The sequence below is a fragment of the Nipponia nippon genome, unplaced genomic scaffold (assembly GCF_047370975.1).
Source record: "Nipponia nippon isolate SJK-2023a ecotype South Korea unplaced genomic scaffold, ASM4737097v1 scaffold_5, whole genome shotgun sequence".
NCBI lineage: Eukaryota > Metazoa > Chordata > Aves > Pelecaniformes > Threskiornithidae > Nipponia > Nipponia nippon.
In genome coordinates, this window is record NW_028262369.1 from 56,890,248 (window position 1) to 56,906,595 (window position 16,348).

At 37.3% G+C, this 16,348-nt stretch overlaps 1 protein-coding gene across 5 annotated transcripts in view; it reads right to left on the minus strand.

The window, feature by feature from the left end:
- DIP2A (DIP2 acetate--CoA ligase A) overlaps positions 1-16,348 on the minus strand; it is a 132,726-nt gene that overhangs the window by 48,975 nt on the left and 67,403 nt on the right. For 4 of the 5 annotated variants that reach the window (XM_087731445.1, XM_087731444.1, XM_087731447.1 and 1 more), the window contains exons 5-13: positions 14,154-14,399; positions 7,068-7,196; positions 6,139-6,258; positions 4,364-4,561; positions 2,618-2,709; positions 2,261-2,371; positions 1,351-1,474; positions 968-1,077; positions 434-536 (exon numbers count right to left, since the gene is read on the minus strand). In XM_087731445.1, the coding sequence (XP_087587571.1) occupies positions 434-536; positions 968-1,077; positions 1,351-1,474; positions 2,261-2,371; positions 2,618-2,709; positions 4,364-4,561; positions 6,139-6,258; positions 7,068-7,196; positions 14,154-14,399 (1,233 nt within the window). Of the gene's footprint in view, positions 1-433; positions 537-967; positions 1,078-1,350; positions 1,475-2,260; positions 2,372-2,617; positions 2,710-4,363; positions 4,562-6,138; positions 6,259-6,287; positions 6,394-7,067; positions 7,197-14,153; positions 14,400-16,348 lie in introns of those variants that run through there. The other variant, XM_087731448.1, reaches the window with a different exon arrangement.

Below are 16,348 nucleotides of genomic sequence, written 5' to 3' on the forward strand. Positions count from 1 at the left end.
GCTGGGAGGGCTCCTCTAAGTCTGCATGTGGGCATCTCAAACTGTCCCCCTTAGGACTTCATGAAGTGGCCAGTGCATTCAAAAGGCATTAGGGAGGACAAAATAGATTCATAGCAAAGCTGTTTTCAAGAGGATGAAAAATCAGTGTACCACTGACTAACAAATTTATGAAGATTGAAAAATCCAAACCCTTGAATAAAACCAGTAAGGATCTTAAGTTAAAAAAATTTTAATACACATTGATTATGATTTCACAAGTGGCTTCTTACTTTCCTTCACATATCACAATGATTATGAATGAGGAAATTTGTCTTTCCCTTTGCAATTAAAGCTACCAAGTTCTTTTAAGACAGTAAATATGACTTTGTAACATAAATTGTCTGAATATTCAAAGCTATGAGTATCATTTTAAAGCTATACCTATCTAACTTACCTTCTGAATAACCACATGCCTGAGTCAATGCATGACAGTGTGCCAGCATGGAAGCATGAGATATAGTAATGCCCACTGTGCTGCCCTCTTTACTTGTTTTGTACTGAAAAGAGAAAGTTTATACAGGTATTATATTAACAACAGAATCTAGAAAATTTACAGTAGTGAACTGAAAGGATATTTTACTATAAAAATGAAGTGAACTTTTTTAAAAAAATAAAAATGCTACCATAAAAGATGCATTTGTGTTCAGAGAATACACTAATATCATATGAAATCTAACTGTTCTCTACCCCAATTAAACAAATTGTCCCAGGGATCCCAAAATGCCAGTTATCCCCAATCTTCAATCTGACTCAGCACAACCACTCAAATGACAGTTTGCCTGGCAACCTCGAGGGAAACACTCTTGTTCCACAGTTAAAAGTATTATAGTAATCTCTTTTATTGCATCAAGAGATTAAAGGAAGAAAACATGTTGTGACATAAACTACAACAGAGTAACCCTAAGTTAGGCATATTATACTGGATCACCTCAATATAAGCAATCTCAGCACTGGCATCCCGTACTTGCGGATGCCAGTCCTTAGTTGGTTTTGCCAGATGCTTCCCATCAATCACAAACCAAATGAGACGAGGCCAGCCTTCAAAGAAAAAGAAAAGTTACTATCATTACAGTTCCAAAAATCAGGTTTTTTTTCCCCAGTATTCAGAGATATCAACAGGAGGCAAGCAAAAGCTGCACCATCATCCCCCTGACAGGAAGAAGCAGCACTAAATACTGTCTTGACAATGAAGGCAGTTCTTTATAGATAAGCTAGAAGCATGCAAGCAAACTTAAAGATTGTTGTTTAACAGCAGCAATGGATATACCCGCTCTTTATAGGATAAAGAGATTTGAGTAGCTTAAAACATACCTTTGAATGTAACCACCTCGCCAGTCTGAGCTTTAGGAAGGCCCTTTTGACAGGCATCAGTGGTTAAAGCTAGTGTTACTCCACAGCTGCCCAAAAGAAATCCAATCTGCTGGCTGCCAGCATCCTACAGAGAAACCATGTTACAGCAAACTTACAAATAATGAAGGTTTTGTACAGTTTACTCTAACTTTTCCATGTTTAGAAAATATTAAGCCAATTTATATATCAAGAAAAAACAAATTTCTAGCCCATGAGACCTTTTATGGAAAACAAAAGACTGAAGCCTATGCTCAAAAGGCTTAGTTTTGCTCAGTGCCAACCAAGTTAGATTTGGCAGTAGATCTAGCAAGCAGTGATAGCAAAGTAGTGTCAAAAGCAATGGTTGTGCATCCCTCTCCAACCCAACAGGGACATTTATAAATTCTGGTAAAACAGCGACCTGGTTTGATGCTGTTTCTGAGTCCTGAAGCACTGAAGAGCAGAGCCTGTAGCTTTTCATCTCTTCTCTAATAATCTCAATGTGTGTGGGATTATATTGGTATTTCCAGTAAGCATGGTGTCTCTACCTGCCTGTGCTTTCATTACTCAGCACGAGAGGTGAAAAGATAGCATTTCTGTGTTATATTTTGAAAAAGACTTTCACACATATTTTCAAAAATAATGGATTAAAATAATTTCTACAGTTATGTATTCTAAAACAGTTAACTTACTAGCTTCATACTAGTTCCCCCTTCCCTAACTAAGTATTAAACACTTTCCAAGCATATAATGTGCACTGAGTAGTTCAGCTAATGCACCATACTGCTTTCAAAAGTGCAGGCTCTGAGGGGCCCCATATAAGGATGATAGAATTTAGACACCCACCTACTTTATTTACGAATCCATAAAAATGTTGAATGTATTTGCCTACCTTTCTTGTTAGTGGAACTTCTATTGGGACAGGAATAAGTTCTGCCAGGAGACATCCATAAAATGCCACCATAAACATAACTGGATCACTATTAGGAAATACGAGAGCTACCTACAAAAATACATTAAAATAACAAGAAATGTTTTTTGTTATTGTTTGTAGGGGGAGGGCTGCTTTTTAATTCATGGAAAAAAATCTTCACAACAATGTTCAGGTTCATATTTAAATTAGGAACAGAAATACTAAATGTTGTAATAATATACTATTACAAGTCACAGTACTACAAAGCCTTCTTTAGCTAAAGCTGTTCTTCACTGTCTATTTTATCCATAGAGACCATTTCAAACAGAAGCCTACCCGGTCTCCAGGCTTCAGCAGTGGTTCATTCTTAGTGGTTAGCTTGTTTAGCAGGGTATATGCTAACTTCAAGCTTCGACTCCACAGCTTGCCTAAAGAAAAAAAGACAATGCAGAAATTAAAAAATAGAGGCTAAAATTTTAACATTTAATTGGCAAATCTCAGTGCTTTATATATGCACTAGGCAAGTCGGTTGTATTAGAACAGGGTCACCAGGCACGTGAGCAAGTAATTGGGGAAAAATGAACATAACTGTTGTGAAAGCAATTCCACCTCACAAACCCACTCAGTTCTTCCAATGTCTCGGTGCATGTGTGTGCGTCCGCACGCACACACACACGTAGTCTGGTTAATACAACCTAACTGCATTTCCAAAAGGGACTTCACAAGACTCTTTCCTAAGGGCTCTTAGAGAAAGCAAATTGCTTGGGATAAAAAGAAAAATCCTAAACTGGACAAAAAATTAACTGAAATTTAAGAAACAAAGGGTAGGAGTAAATGCCACAATAGCTGGCTCTGTGAAATACCAGTTCAGTGCTCAGTAGTGATCTACAAAGATCTCAATAATTCAGAAAAAAAAAATTATTCCAAGCTATTAAATACAACAATCTAACCACTTATTTGACATAACATAAAAATCAATTTTTAATTTGTAGCCTCAAAAAAGAAAGAAGAGCTTTGATAAAAAAAACTGTTTATAAAAAATTGAGCAACAGCAAAACCCTTCCACTGTAAATGGTAAATCAAAGCAAGAACCACCCCCAAAGAAGCATGCCATGGCAAACAGCATGCATCTGGAACTCAGCTTTCTAGTACAGGGTCTTTATCATGGACTGACATCCACACTCAATCCCTTCAGACCACGCAGCAACCATCAGTTATTTTGTGTTTGTCAGTCTCAAACTTCAATTGAACAGGTTTTTTTCTGTGTAATTTCCAGTTTTATAAAAAAAAGTTACACAGGACTTAAGTACATCAAATGGCCAGTTCTTTAAAGAACTGCAGTTCAGTGCAGTTGCCAGAGAGTCCATGTACAATTTAGAGCTTGGTTTCTTTTTAGTTCTTCTTTTCCTTTCTTTTTTTTGAATGTAAAACTAAACATGATATTCAAAACAATTCTCAAAGCTCCACTGCAAAGTAATGAAACTAATGCAGCTGCTCAGTTACATTTCTTGTAAGCATACTTTATCTGTAAGAATGCAAACAAGAAATTTTAACATTCTAATATACTATACAACAAAATGCTGTAGTTAACTGTCCTGGGGGACACAATTATCTTCAAAAAAAATGCAATTACTGTAAAACTTCTGGTTCATTGATAAAGGCAAGTTTCACTTCCCACAATAACATCCTTAATATGCTCCTGAAGTACACATCTTCTCTATAAGGATATGCAAGAACATGCTAAAAATTAGTATCTACTCTGGGAATCTGAAGAGTGCATTATTTGTCATCTGTTTCTTCCTCCTATTTTACACCAGGCTATTTTTAGTGTTCTTTTAAGCAAAAAACCCACAGTTGTTTGAAATTTACAAACAGCCACTTGTAAAGAATCAATATCATATACATTTTTCCTTCATTAACTTTATTTAAAATGTTTTTCATATACAATGAATTAATAATTTGTATTCGAATGGCAATCTCAAAGTATTTTTCATGAGCACAGTCAGTCCCTCTTAAGTAAAGCAAACTGTTCATTCCACAATGAACGCCTAATTCTTTCTTACAGTTATCACCAATACCTACCATAGGTAAGCGTATAAATAGCTTTCCCAGTCGTATCCAATGCCGTCAGACAAGGGGCTTTTGGCTGGGTAATTCCCCAGCGCTGCAGGGCAGCCAGCAAAGAAGGTGGCCAGTTGGTTACCACACCTAATGGTTCACCTTTAAGTACATTTATTTGATTTCCTTCAGGCTTTGGTTGATTTGGGTCAGGCTGTTGCACTAAAACCAGAGCACAGTAAAATGGCAAATGTTAATCCTTACAAAATGTGCAAGTTACACTTAATAGACTATTCTACAAACCGTTCTCACCCTCTTCTTCCTCACAGCTACCATTACTTCTCCTCTGCTTTATGATGATGCTATGCTAATCATCTGTTGGCTTCCCAGCATCACTTTGGAGTTCTGATTCCACATTATTCAAAGGACCTGGCCACAGGAACAGAATTTGACTCCCTAGTTCACTCTTTTTCTCTGCTTTGGAAAGATGATATTTTCTGTTGTTTGTTCTGCATGTCTATTTAAATGAAAGCTTACACCAAGGCAAGATGCGTCATCAGAGAAAATGGCTTCAGTGACAACTGGACATTTATTTTTGCTGCACCAAATTCTTAATAGGTGATGAAGAATGACACTATGCTTCTGTAACAATATATGAAAAAGAGCACCAGATGAAATGCTCCTGGTATGGATTATCTACAACTAAAACTGTACCGCTCACAGAATATTTCATTTGATTTCCAGATCATCTCTCTCAACTGTGCAACAGTGCAGGGTTTGTATGCCATTTGGTCTCTGAGGAGCCTGCTGTAAAATCCTGCCCCAAGCTACTCAAGAAGGTGAAGTATCTTGATCTTAGCAAAATGAAGTCATAGTTAGATTTAGCTAACACTCAATCTATGCAATAACTAAAACTAACAGTTCAAAGCGATGCTCTCTGCTCTCCACAATGACATATATGCACCTCAATGAAAGTTTGCCTGAAAAATCTTCATCGAAAGTCTAGAACTGCAATCACTTCATATTTTAAAGTATCAAATGAATAGTACAGGGAATCTAGTAGCAGCTGCTCAAAAATGTCACAGAGAACTGAATTTTCATTTAATCTTTAAGACTAAGAGAACAGAACAAAAATCATTCTCCAAAATTAGCTGATGCAGCTGGTTTTAAAGGCAGCTACATATTGCTAGCAACTTCTATCTTTGTCAGATGTTCTTCTTTCCGCCTGAACACATGCATACAGAGAAGAAAATAGTGGGGTTTTTTAGCTAAGCGATATCTGCAGAGCATGTACAAGCACAATCCTTTCATGTAATGCACAGACAAGACATACTGCACAGTGCACTCACTGCATTTAATTTCTCTGAACCTCTAAAATAATGGAAGTTTCTGGATTTCAAGAAGAGGATATCAACATGTATGCAAACAATATTATCATAATAAATTCCAGTTACTAGGAAGTAACTTTTTCATTTAACTATATTTGGGCACTGACCAGCTACAAAGCAGCTTTTCAGAGCAGGATGTGGGGGTGCTTTTAGACAAGCAGCTGCATGCGAGCGGCTAGAGAGGCTGTGGAATCTCCATGTTTGGAGACGCTCAGCACTGGACTGGACACAGCCCTGAGCAGCCTGATCTAGTCAGACCTGCTTTGAACAGGAGGTTGGTCAGAGGCTTCCAGGCATCCACTGCACCATCAGTTACACTTAGGCTATGTCCTGACTAACTCCAAAGAATATCCTCTATAAATTTACTGATTACCACAGGGCAGAGTTCAGAATGTTTGAAAGAAAATTAACCTTCTAGCAGTTCTTCAAAATCATCAACAAAAAACTCTTTCAAAGGTGGGCGCTTTGGTCTTTTCAAGGTATTTAGAAGCTGCTGGATTTTAGAGGACACTCTGCTATTCACTGGTACACCTGTCAAACAAAAAAGATTTATTACTTACCATATATTAATAAACATATACTAAAACACATGCTGCCACATTGCTGACAACATCACTCTTAAGTTCAGCGCAGCTTTCAGGTGGAAGAGTCATTCAAGATGAGCAGCTTGTTTGGAAAAAAACAGCTTTAATCAGTAACGGTTTCAACCATGGATTTCTTTCAAAACAATGCTGTTTCCTAGCTACCTGGCTGATGCATATACGTTCTCATACTTAACTAAGCTTTTCAAACTGCTGACTTCTTCATGAGATTCCAATACAAACCTGAAGAATGTTCTTTTCTTCAAAAGTCTAGGTATTTGCTACGTCTTAACATTTATTCAGTTCTAAAAGTCTGAATGCTTGGAAAAAATAAGTGAATCTTTCAATATTTTACAAGGCTAGCAAAAATAATCACAACACAAAACCATGTCAAATGCTGATTTTCATTTGTATACGTGATATATTTATTTTAAATTAAATATAAATGTGTATGTTTATTTACATTTACTAAAATTTAAATCTCTGAGGCAATATAAAATTAAAATGTGAGACTAAAGGGCTTACATTGCCTTTTACTATAGAAATATACAGAAATAGGGACATGGCTCCCACCAGCAGAACACGGGAAATGCAGTACAGTTTCCTCTCCTGTGGCAGACTGAAAGATACACCATACTACTGCAAAGCTTTGGAGGGGGCAAGCACATAGCACACAATGGGTGTCAAGCTCTGTTATGCATTCGCTTATTCAGAAAACGGGACATCGATTGAAAGGTAGGAGGTTTATAATACAGTCACCATCTGCAGTTTCCAAAACGCTGCTGTTGTAGCCTCTGGGAACTCCTCGTACTGATGCTACCTGTGGACGCTCATGATGTAAATGTTCTACCAGGCCAGTGGTTACATCTGGAGGCGCAGAGTGGTTATCTGTAGAAATGGAAGACAGACATGGGAGCTCATCAGTCATCTTAAGAATCAATATATCCAAAGTTGCTTCTTACAGCATTCTTGCTGTTTGCTCATGTGTTTTTAACAAAACTCTGATTTCTCTAATCAAACTGTAATCAAAATCTTCTAGATACAGGATGAATCCTGAAAGGAACTGCCATGTCTCTCCAGGGCAGAGAGAAGCTATTCCAGCTTTCAAAGGGATCCAAACAAATCCTGACAAATAAAGAGAGTGGTGGGTCACTTCATCACTTCAAGGTGAAAGCCAGGAGATTTATCATGAGTAAACAGCACAAGTCTACAAAGAAAGCCTGTCTCACATCTCTCAGAAGAAATACAGGCACCCAAAGTCTCACCGCAAAACTGGAATGACCAGTCTAAGTTCCATAGGAAGAGAAAGGGACAAAAGCATAAGGCTTAAAAGAAGGGAACTTGTGCCCCAGGATAACATGAAGCACTTATCTACATTCTGCAGGCTGTAAGAGAAAGACTTTTGCTGAGAAACACAGATTAAGATTTAAGGTGGCAAAGATAGGTCTGAACACACCTTGAGGATGGACACAAAGAGATGAGACACTCCCTCAGCGCAAAGTAAATGCTGGCTTAAAAAACGGTCACCTGCAGTTTGTAAGATCAGTCATGGTTTTCCTTTAGCAGCTTTTCTTACCACCTGTTTTTAACAGTCTCACAAGATATGTAAGTAAAAAATTCCTGTTTATGTTGTGGTACAGACACAGTATACTCTTCACTGCGGCATCCCTCACTCAAAAAAACCTGTGGTGTAGTTGTCAACCTCATACACACACACTGCTCACAACAGATAAATTTAGCACAGGGTTTTCTGAGGCCCAAGGTGGTCATTTGTGACTGGACATGACACATTGTTTCATTTTAATGGTGTGCGCTACAAGCAATAAATACTTAATTTTTTTTATAATGTATATTTACATAGGGAAAGCAGGCCATTTGTCAAATCCTCACATACTCACAGGGCTCGAAAACCACTTTGTAAGAACCTTGAGGCAAAAGCCTGCTCTGCTTGGAACTGCACCACGTTTCTGTGCTGCAAAACAATGCTTAGGGCATATCGTCATTCCAAATTGTGACCTAGATTATGGAACAGTTTTGAATGGAATCACAGGTTAGAAAATGGCAGGATCCAGGAGAAGGTTCATACAAAAAAAAGAAGAATTGGAAGCCTGAAATATTCAGAATCCTAATGAGTAAAATAGGAGTGCAACAGGAAAGAGCTTAAGAACACACTGCTGCACTGTGCTGGAGGAACTGCTTAGGGTCATGCAGCTCTGCAGTGATACCCCATGAAGGACCTCAGCATGCCACAAATCCTGCAGAAAGAACTCAAAGCATAGGGACATGTAGGCAGTGCTGTGAAATCCATGTATTACCCCACCCATTCTGAGGAAGGAATTAGCACTAATATAACAAGTGCTCTGCTCACAGATTTCCAGAGCTGACATACAAGCCACCAGTACAGCTCTAAGCAGCTTTAGAGGCACCACCAGAAGAAAAAATTAAATCCATTCCCATACTTTCCAATGGTCATCACTGCAATGCCTATTTTTGTATTGCAGAGACTTGTCTTGCTGGGTACTAAGCAAGGACCACAAATTCCTTTCATGTGGGTAAGGTACAAGAAGGACAACATATCACTTAATGTCTCTGACAAGTACTGAGTTAGAACCAGTAACAAGAAAAGGTGACAACTATGTGTAAAACTGACCCGTATAACCACTTTACAGGGCATATAGAAAGCCCATGTATTCAAATTACTTTTGGAGTTGATTTTTGGTTGGTTTTTTTTTTCCTTTGCTTTACCAAAGTCCCAAAACACTGACTTCACGCAGCATACAAATTAATCCCAGAAAAGGACACAGAGTCAAATATACCTCGTTCCCATACTGCAGTATTTGCCCACAAGTCCATACTTCTCAACTTACAGACCCTGCAGTGATTATCAATGTCTAAAGCTTTCACTCCTTGGAATACACCAGCAAGAACTACAATTAGGGATGTATCTGCAATGTGGCTTCATCAGTGGAAGGCCCCAAGATGGCATTTCTATAGATGAAGTTGTCATCACTAAACATTCAAGTGACTCAAAATGTACACATAGGTACAAATATAACAATCAAGAGAGAGGACAAGAGAGACTAACACACACTATGAGACTTGGTGCACATATGGGTCAGAAGCCATGCATGAAGTACAGAACTTGAAATGCTAAACGGATGCAGGTTTTACCATGCATATTCCTGTTGGGAAAAAGCAATCTTCTCCCCACATGCATGAGGCAGGTATTTGCAATACAAAAGCTCTGCAATTAGATGCTCAGAAAATAACATAAGGAAGAAGCTATTTGGCAACATTTATGGAAGAGCTGTGTATGTGGGAACAGCTCAAAGAAATCACAGAAAAAATGAGAATGCTCAGAAAAGAAACAAAAAAACCATTAAGAATCATTCCCAACTGAAAACAAGCACAAAAAATAGCTATATATGGAGGTGTTAATCTACAGCATTCATACACTTTACAAGCACCTCAGAGCCAAGTTTCACGCAAATCAATGTCCCTCACCACAGAAGGGAAATAGCAGGGGTCCTTATGAACAACTTCTCTGCTGTCCACAGCTATTTCATCTTACATACAGCAGAGAACTGACTCTCCCTCCCAATTCTGCCTTGCGAAGTTAAAATTCTTTCTATGCATGTAGAAGGAATAAGTTCAATTTTCAGGATTTATGCTCAGATACAATTCACATTAGTTTCATTAATTATTTATGCATTTTATTAATATATGCCAATGAGAATCCATGATATTAGTCTGTATCATCTAGAGATACTGTGGCAAAGCAGAGAAAGAGAAGTGGTGAGTAGTCAAAAAAGAAAAAGTTTGAATAGACTTGTGACTTCAGTAATAAAGTTAATTGGATTTAGACTGAAGTACCTTTCCATTGTTGATCAGAAGACAGAGATAAATGCAAAAGAGAGCAGTGGCCGAAGAAAGAACGTATGGGATACAACATAGAAAATTAAAAGCTAAGCATTGGAGAGAAAGTAGTCTCTAAGGAGAAATCTCAGGGTGAAGACTCGAACACTTTAAAAAAGTCCCTACCTAGCAGGAAGTCAGGTTAGACCTAGAGATGGCTGTGTATGATTGTTTTGTCTCTAGGAAACCACTTGACCAAAATGGACATTTAGAAGAAGTTTATTAAATTGTATTGGAACAATAAAACAAAAAAGAGCACACCAACCCAGCCAGAACACAAAATAGGATCCACAAGCCACTACTTCATTCTTTGCATTTCCTCTTCAATAAACTCCTTGAAACTGTTTCTAACACACTTCACTCTCACAATTTCTGTAAAACTGCTTACAGAGCCACAGCAGTTCAAAACACCTACTCTTATAACCCTGCTTCCCCTTAAGAAAAGGAATTGTACTTTTAAGTGCTTCAATAAATAGATAATACCATAATACCATGACAATCTATTTTCCCGGTTATGCTACAAGAGCTAAGTTGGGAAATACTCCACAGTTGCGATGGTGACCTTGAAAAAACCCTACACACACTGCCAGCCTTATTGATTTTAAAGAAAACATTACACTAAAAGAAAAAAGCCCCCAAAACAACACATAGATGTTGTCCTTGCTTTTGTAGGTGAAAGACAAACAGCTTAAAAATAACACCTACTCCTATCTGACTTTATTAAATTCTGTAACCTTGCACTTCCAACACTGCAGTCTATTGCTTGGGAATTTAGTATGATCTCATCAATAAAAATGCAAGCTGGAGAAGATGAGCTGCAAGAGAACAATCTGCTAAATTTAAATTCTCCAACATATTAAAATTGTGAATAGTTATTCAGTACATAGTCAAAATACAGAATATTTTAGTAAGGCATAGTATTTAAAATATGTAAGGTGCCTTTTATATTGCTGATATCAGCACATTAACTGAGAAAATAAACTCTTCTTTTATGCTCTAGGACAAATCAAAGGGGTCCTTTGTGAAAGTACACTAGTATTTATCGATAACCAAAGAAGTTTGCAATGTAAGAACTGAGTAAGTTTTCATATTCTTGTGAGCAAGGAAGACTATAGACAAACTTGCTGATTAATTATTTTAACATGAAAAATGTCACAACTGAATTGTTATTGGACATGCATGAATGTTACCAAGCTAGAAATGAAAATTGATGGAATATGGCAAGAACTTCAGAAATGAAGAAGATCATTCTTAGGCAAAAGGATATTTAAATTTTTGTCAAAGGCACTGGAAATTTTACCTTTCTAAATATTTTTAGTAGATCAGTTCTTAATGACCCCTGAGCTTCCTTCCTGATAGATAGTATAATTACATATTTATTTCCCATTAATGAAATTTCAAACTATTCCACTGCATGCAGTCCAACATTTAGCTACTTAAATGTTGGACTTTGAACTGTTAAAAAGGCCTTGATTTTGCATACAATTTTGACGATTAAATAGTCCTGATAGATCTTAAGAAGCTAGTTGTGAAATTTGATATGCATTTATATGGCCTGAGATATTAGACGTAACAGGATGCTGTGTTACATTTTGTGTATCTTGCAAGTTTTTACAGCTACATTAAGAATTTCATCAATCACACCTACAATTACGGCTAACCTTCCAAGTCTATTTGTTAATTTTAAGGAGTTAAACATGATTCCTATAAATCCATAATGTGAAATCCAGAATGCCCTTAAAGCAAGGGGTAGACATATTCCATCTTACTTACATCCCCTAAGTAAAAAAAAAACAAAATTGAAAATTTCTTCTTATAAATAAGCTTGGAAATGGGAAGATGACTATTTAGATTTCTTTAAAGGCAATAAAATGGGTGTGTTTTGTACAAACAGGAAAAATATCACTAGCAATAAAGCCACAAAAGTTAACCAAAGAGGCAAATCTTTCTAACTATGTTTATGGATGAAGTACTGATGAAGTGCAGAAAAATGAACAAAGCCAAATGCTGCCCATAACTTTGTAAGACACAAAACAAAACCCAACATTTTAGCATGCAGGAGCTTTCTAAGGCAACAGCACTAAGCAGGCTTGGGGAAAAACGTTTTGCCTTGTAAAAACTTAGATATCAGAATTCCTCTTCATACTTAGCTTCCACAATAAAGAGATCCCCATACAAACAGAAGAGGAAGTCAAAGCAAGCAGCAAAGACACAGATAACCCTTCCCAGACTCTCTGACACCTAAAGAGTCTTCCAGAACACCAAGCAAGCTACTACCTCTTTCCATCTCAGCTCCACTTGCAGAAAACTGACTGCACTATGAAAACTGGGATGTCAATCACAGCAAAATGAGTCAATCCCTGTTTCTGTCAGCACCTAAGCCACACAGAAAATCCAGAGGATCCTCTTCTGGAGAGCCTCTAGCTTGTTCATAGTCCTTTCCCTGTTTCATAATGTGCTTTAGGAACCTGAAGAAGTAAAACTGGTCACAAACTACAAGCATTGGTTGCATTTTGAAGCCCATAGCTACTATAAACTAAGGCTGATGCCTGAAACTTAGTATAAGGCAGAAGGAACTCAGAGGGCAAACCAGCAAAGAACAGAGAATCAACCCTCTTATGATTAGCTGCCTCACACCTAGGAGAACTGTGAACTGTTTGTATCATCTAAACAGAGAAGTCTAAAGGATACATGATTGGGCTTTCACCAAAATTTGAACGTAACAGCTAGACCAGCTAAATGAACAGGTATTTGAGAAATATATTCGTGCCTTAAATTATCATGGTAATCGGCATCTCTAAGTATACAGAAGCCTGTACGCTCAGTTTAAATCTAAAGCATTTCAGTGTGTTTTCCTCATCTGACCTAATCTGATCTCTGTAATGAATTAGAAAAAACTGTCTGTATGGTGTATGTAGGCATACAGTCACAGATAAACAAAAAAGTCAGGTAAGTAGAACACTGGAACTGCCAAAACCTGAAATGTCCAGGAACAACATACATGATGCCTATTGGATATTACTAGAAGCTCAAGAACTTTGTGCTGTAGCCCATAGGTGAAATACAAACATCATCCTTCGTTTCATTTTTCTAAATTACTTTGGGGAAAAAAATTATTTGAAATACAAAGTCATTGTTTCTCCTCTAGGTCCTTTCCCATCATTTAACATTAGTGTGGACCTGTTGCATGCATATAAATCCACTATCAATCTTCACTACAGCATACAAAACATTGTAAAAATTATTTTCATGGTGGAAGAGACTGCCTTTCTCCCTCCCTACTAAATCTTCCAAAAGCACAAGACTAGTGCTCTGCATTTCAGGACAAAAAAAGTTAACCTGAAGTTCTGGACTTTCAGCATTACAGAGATCGAGACAAAACTCACATTTACATTTTGGCTTACCAGTACTTTACATTTTCACTCTAGTTGCACAATAAAGGATTATTCGTGACCTGCATTTTAATTAAAGGAAAAAAAATCACATTTCAGCTTGAAATCTAGCTTTGTCAGTACCTCTGATTTCACAACTTTCCAGAAGATTCTGGATGGTTTTCCAGTCTTTCAGGTGTTTACCAATTAAGTCACCTTTGAAATCCATAACCTGATACTGTCTAGGGTAAATACAGGCAGATCAGAAAGTATGCACCAAAAATATGATCCCGTTGAAATTCTGTTTTTGAATCCAATAAAATTGAACCTTAGTTTCTTGATAAATCAAGCATTTTACCAAGAAGAATGCACATTCAGATCTCATGAAAAACTGGTTTAGTTTAAATTAAATACATATATATCATACATACCTGGTCTGTGGATTGTACATTTTAAGGCTATTTATAGATATTCTTCCGGTGAAGACTTTTGTGTTTAGCACTGCTTTGGGATTTTTAATTTGATTTTATTCCAACCACACAGGCAGTTGTTTACTGACCTAGCTGGGTGTGTGCCATGAGATCTGCAAGCACAGTGGCAGCAGCGGTGGCAGTAGCAGTATTGGAAGCAGCAGCAGGTTTCCCTCCTGGATGAGATGAGGTGGAGGATGCAGAGGATGAGGTGGAGGAGCCCTGAATAACCCGGTTAAGCCAGGGCTCTACGTTGGAATGGCTCTGGAACGGAGTGGAGGTGATCCGCCCTTGCCGACGTAAGGAGCCCTCATCTTCTGATGCTGACGATGTGTCTGTGATTAAAATAACGATGACAGGCATGTAATGTGGGAATGACCCAACAGACGGGAACATGAAGTTTTTCCATGTTCTCCACGTAGCATTCTCATGTGCTACACATGAGATGCATGTATTAAGCAAATGATATATTCACATGCACAAATTCTGCTCATTGCCATTTTTTAGGTTAATTCAACAACTTCTACACATTATAGCTAGAACACGCTTGAAGCAAAGTTTCATTTACCTCCTGTATTTGGAATGACGTTAGGACCCAAAAAAGGCTTCTACCTAAGGTACCTAGTACATTCACTAACCTTTCTCAGTGAGTATACCATACCTCTTCCACTGAAAAAATATTTCTGTTCTGAACAGGTAAATTGGATCTCATCCCACCTGAATAAATTCCATTACATTTTTTTGTTGGGTGTTTTCTATTTATTTTTGGGGGGGGAAATTCTTCACTTTTCGATTCTTTTGACAAATTTTTTGAGAACTAATTATTAAAAAAACCACAGTGCTATAAAGTTCAATGAAAGAGTTATTTCATTAATCCAAGAATAATTAAAGGAATTTAAAGCATGTATTTTAACCACATAAACTGATTTTAACAAGCACTACATAGAAATGCTTAGTAAAGCACCTTTTAATTCTAGATGTATATTTGATGCTGTTAGAAGTCTGATAAAGGGCTCCTATTTTAATTACCATTCAGTTATTTACAACTTTCCAGAAGTTTCCTGTTGGCACTCAATCTTTCCGCATTTATTATCCACTCAGTAACAAATAAAAAGGTCTTTCTGAACATCAAGAAAATACATCTCTGTTGATTTTGAATGAAAAATATGAACTTTTGTCACAGCAAAAGAATCTTGCCTTCCTAAAGAGACTGCTGAATTTTAAGAACTTGACTCTCTGTATATGCCCCACCCCCAACTCTCCCCCAGCTAATTAAAGAAAAGCTCCTAAAACAATCCATTGCCATATACTGATGAAGTTCACATCAAGTCAGTTTGTGAATAGCAGTTTTAAGTCACACATAATGGCCAGACCAATTAAAAAGTTAGCAGGAGCTGAAAAACAGCTTCTGAAAAAGATAGGGTTTCCATTACTGTATTCTAGAGTCCCTACCAGACATGGAAATCCTGGGTTATAGGGGAGTGAGTTACCTCAGAAATTCTGCAACCTTAATTTTGGCTTCCCCCCCTTTTTTTTTTAATCCTCTGAACACGTAACCGTTCAGCTATATACAACTCCATATAAATTTTGTTGAAGCCACATTAAATCTCTTCCTCATCTTTGGCAACAAATTTCAGTTACCACGTGTTTAATTTTCTGCTTTTCAAGAATACGTGCATTTCCAATAGCTTCAGAGTAATTGCTCTTAAACAGTCTAAAACCACAAAAATCGGAAATAATTTCCTAAGAAGCTCGTTTAACTCAATGGCATTTTCAAAGTTAAAATTGCAGACCTCTCTTTACTTGACCATCCCTAGTCAAACATTACAATTTTGAATGAAAATACACAATTGATCTTTGAGAAGATACAGCTGTAGTGGATCACCATTCCTGGTTCCGTGCCTTGTATGATATTTCTGGTCTACCGCCACAGTTGTAGTTTTTGGCTGCTGACTTCATCTGCTCCAGGAGAGGAGCCAAACCTGCCCCTTAGTGCTTGCAACCTTCCCTATCTTTTAGGCAGAAAGCAAAAATAAACAATTCCAGGAATATGGAACAAGATAGGATTACAAATAGTGAGGTTTCAAAAAAATCACTCCCACATCTGCAATCTACTATCACTTCAGAGTAAGAAATAAAACTACAGTAAAAAAAGGTTTCTCAAAGAATACATACTCTGATAGTATCACCTTATCCAGCTACAAGTTTAATGAAGTCTCTAAAATTTTTAAGCTTTCAAATGTCTTACATAAGCAGAGGGGGGAAAAAAACCACTTTAAATGTA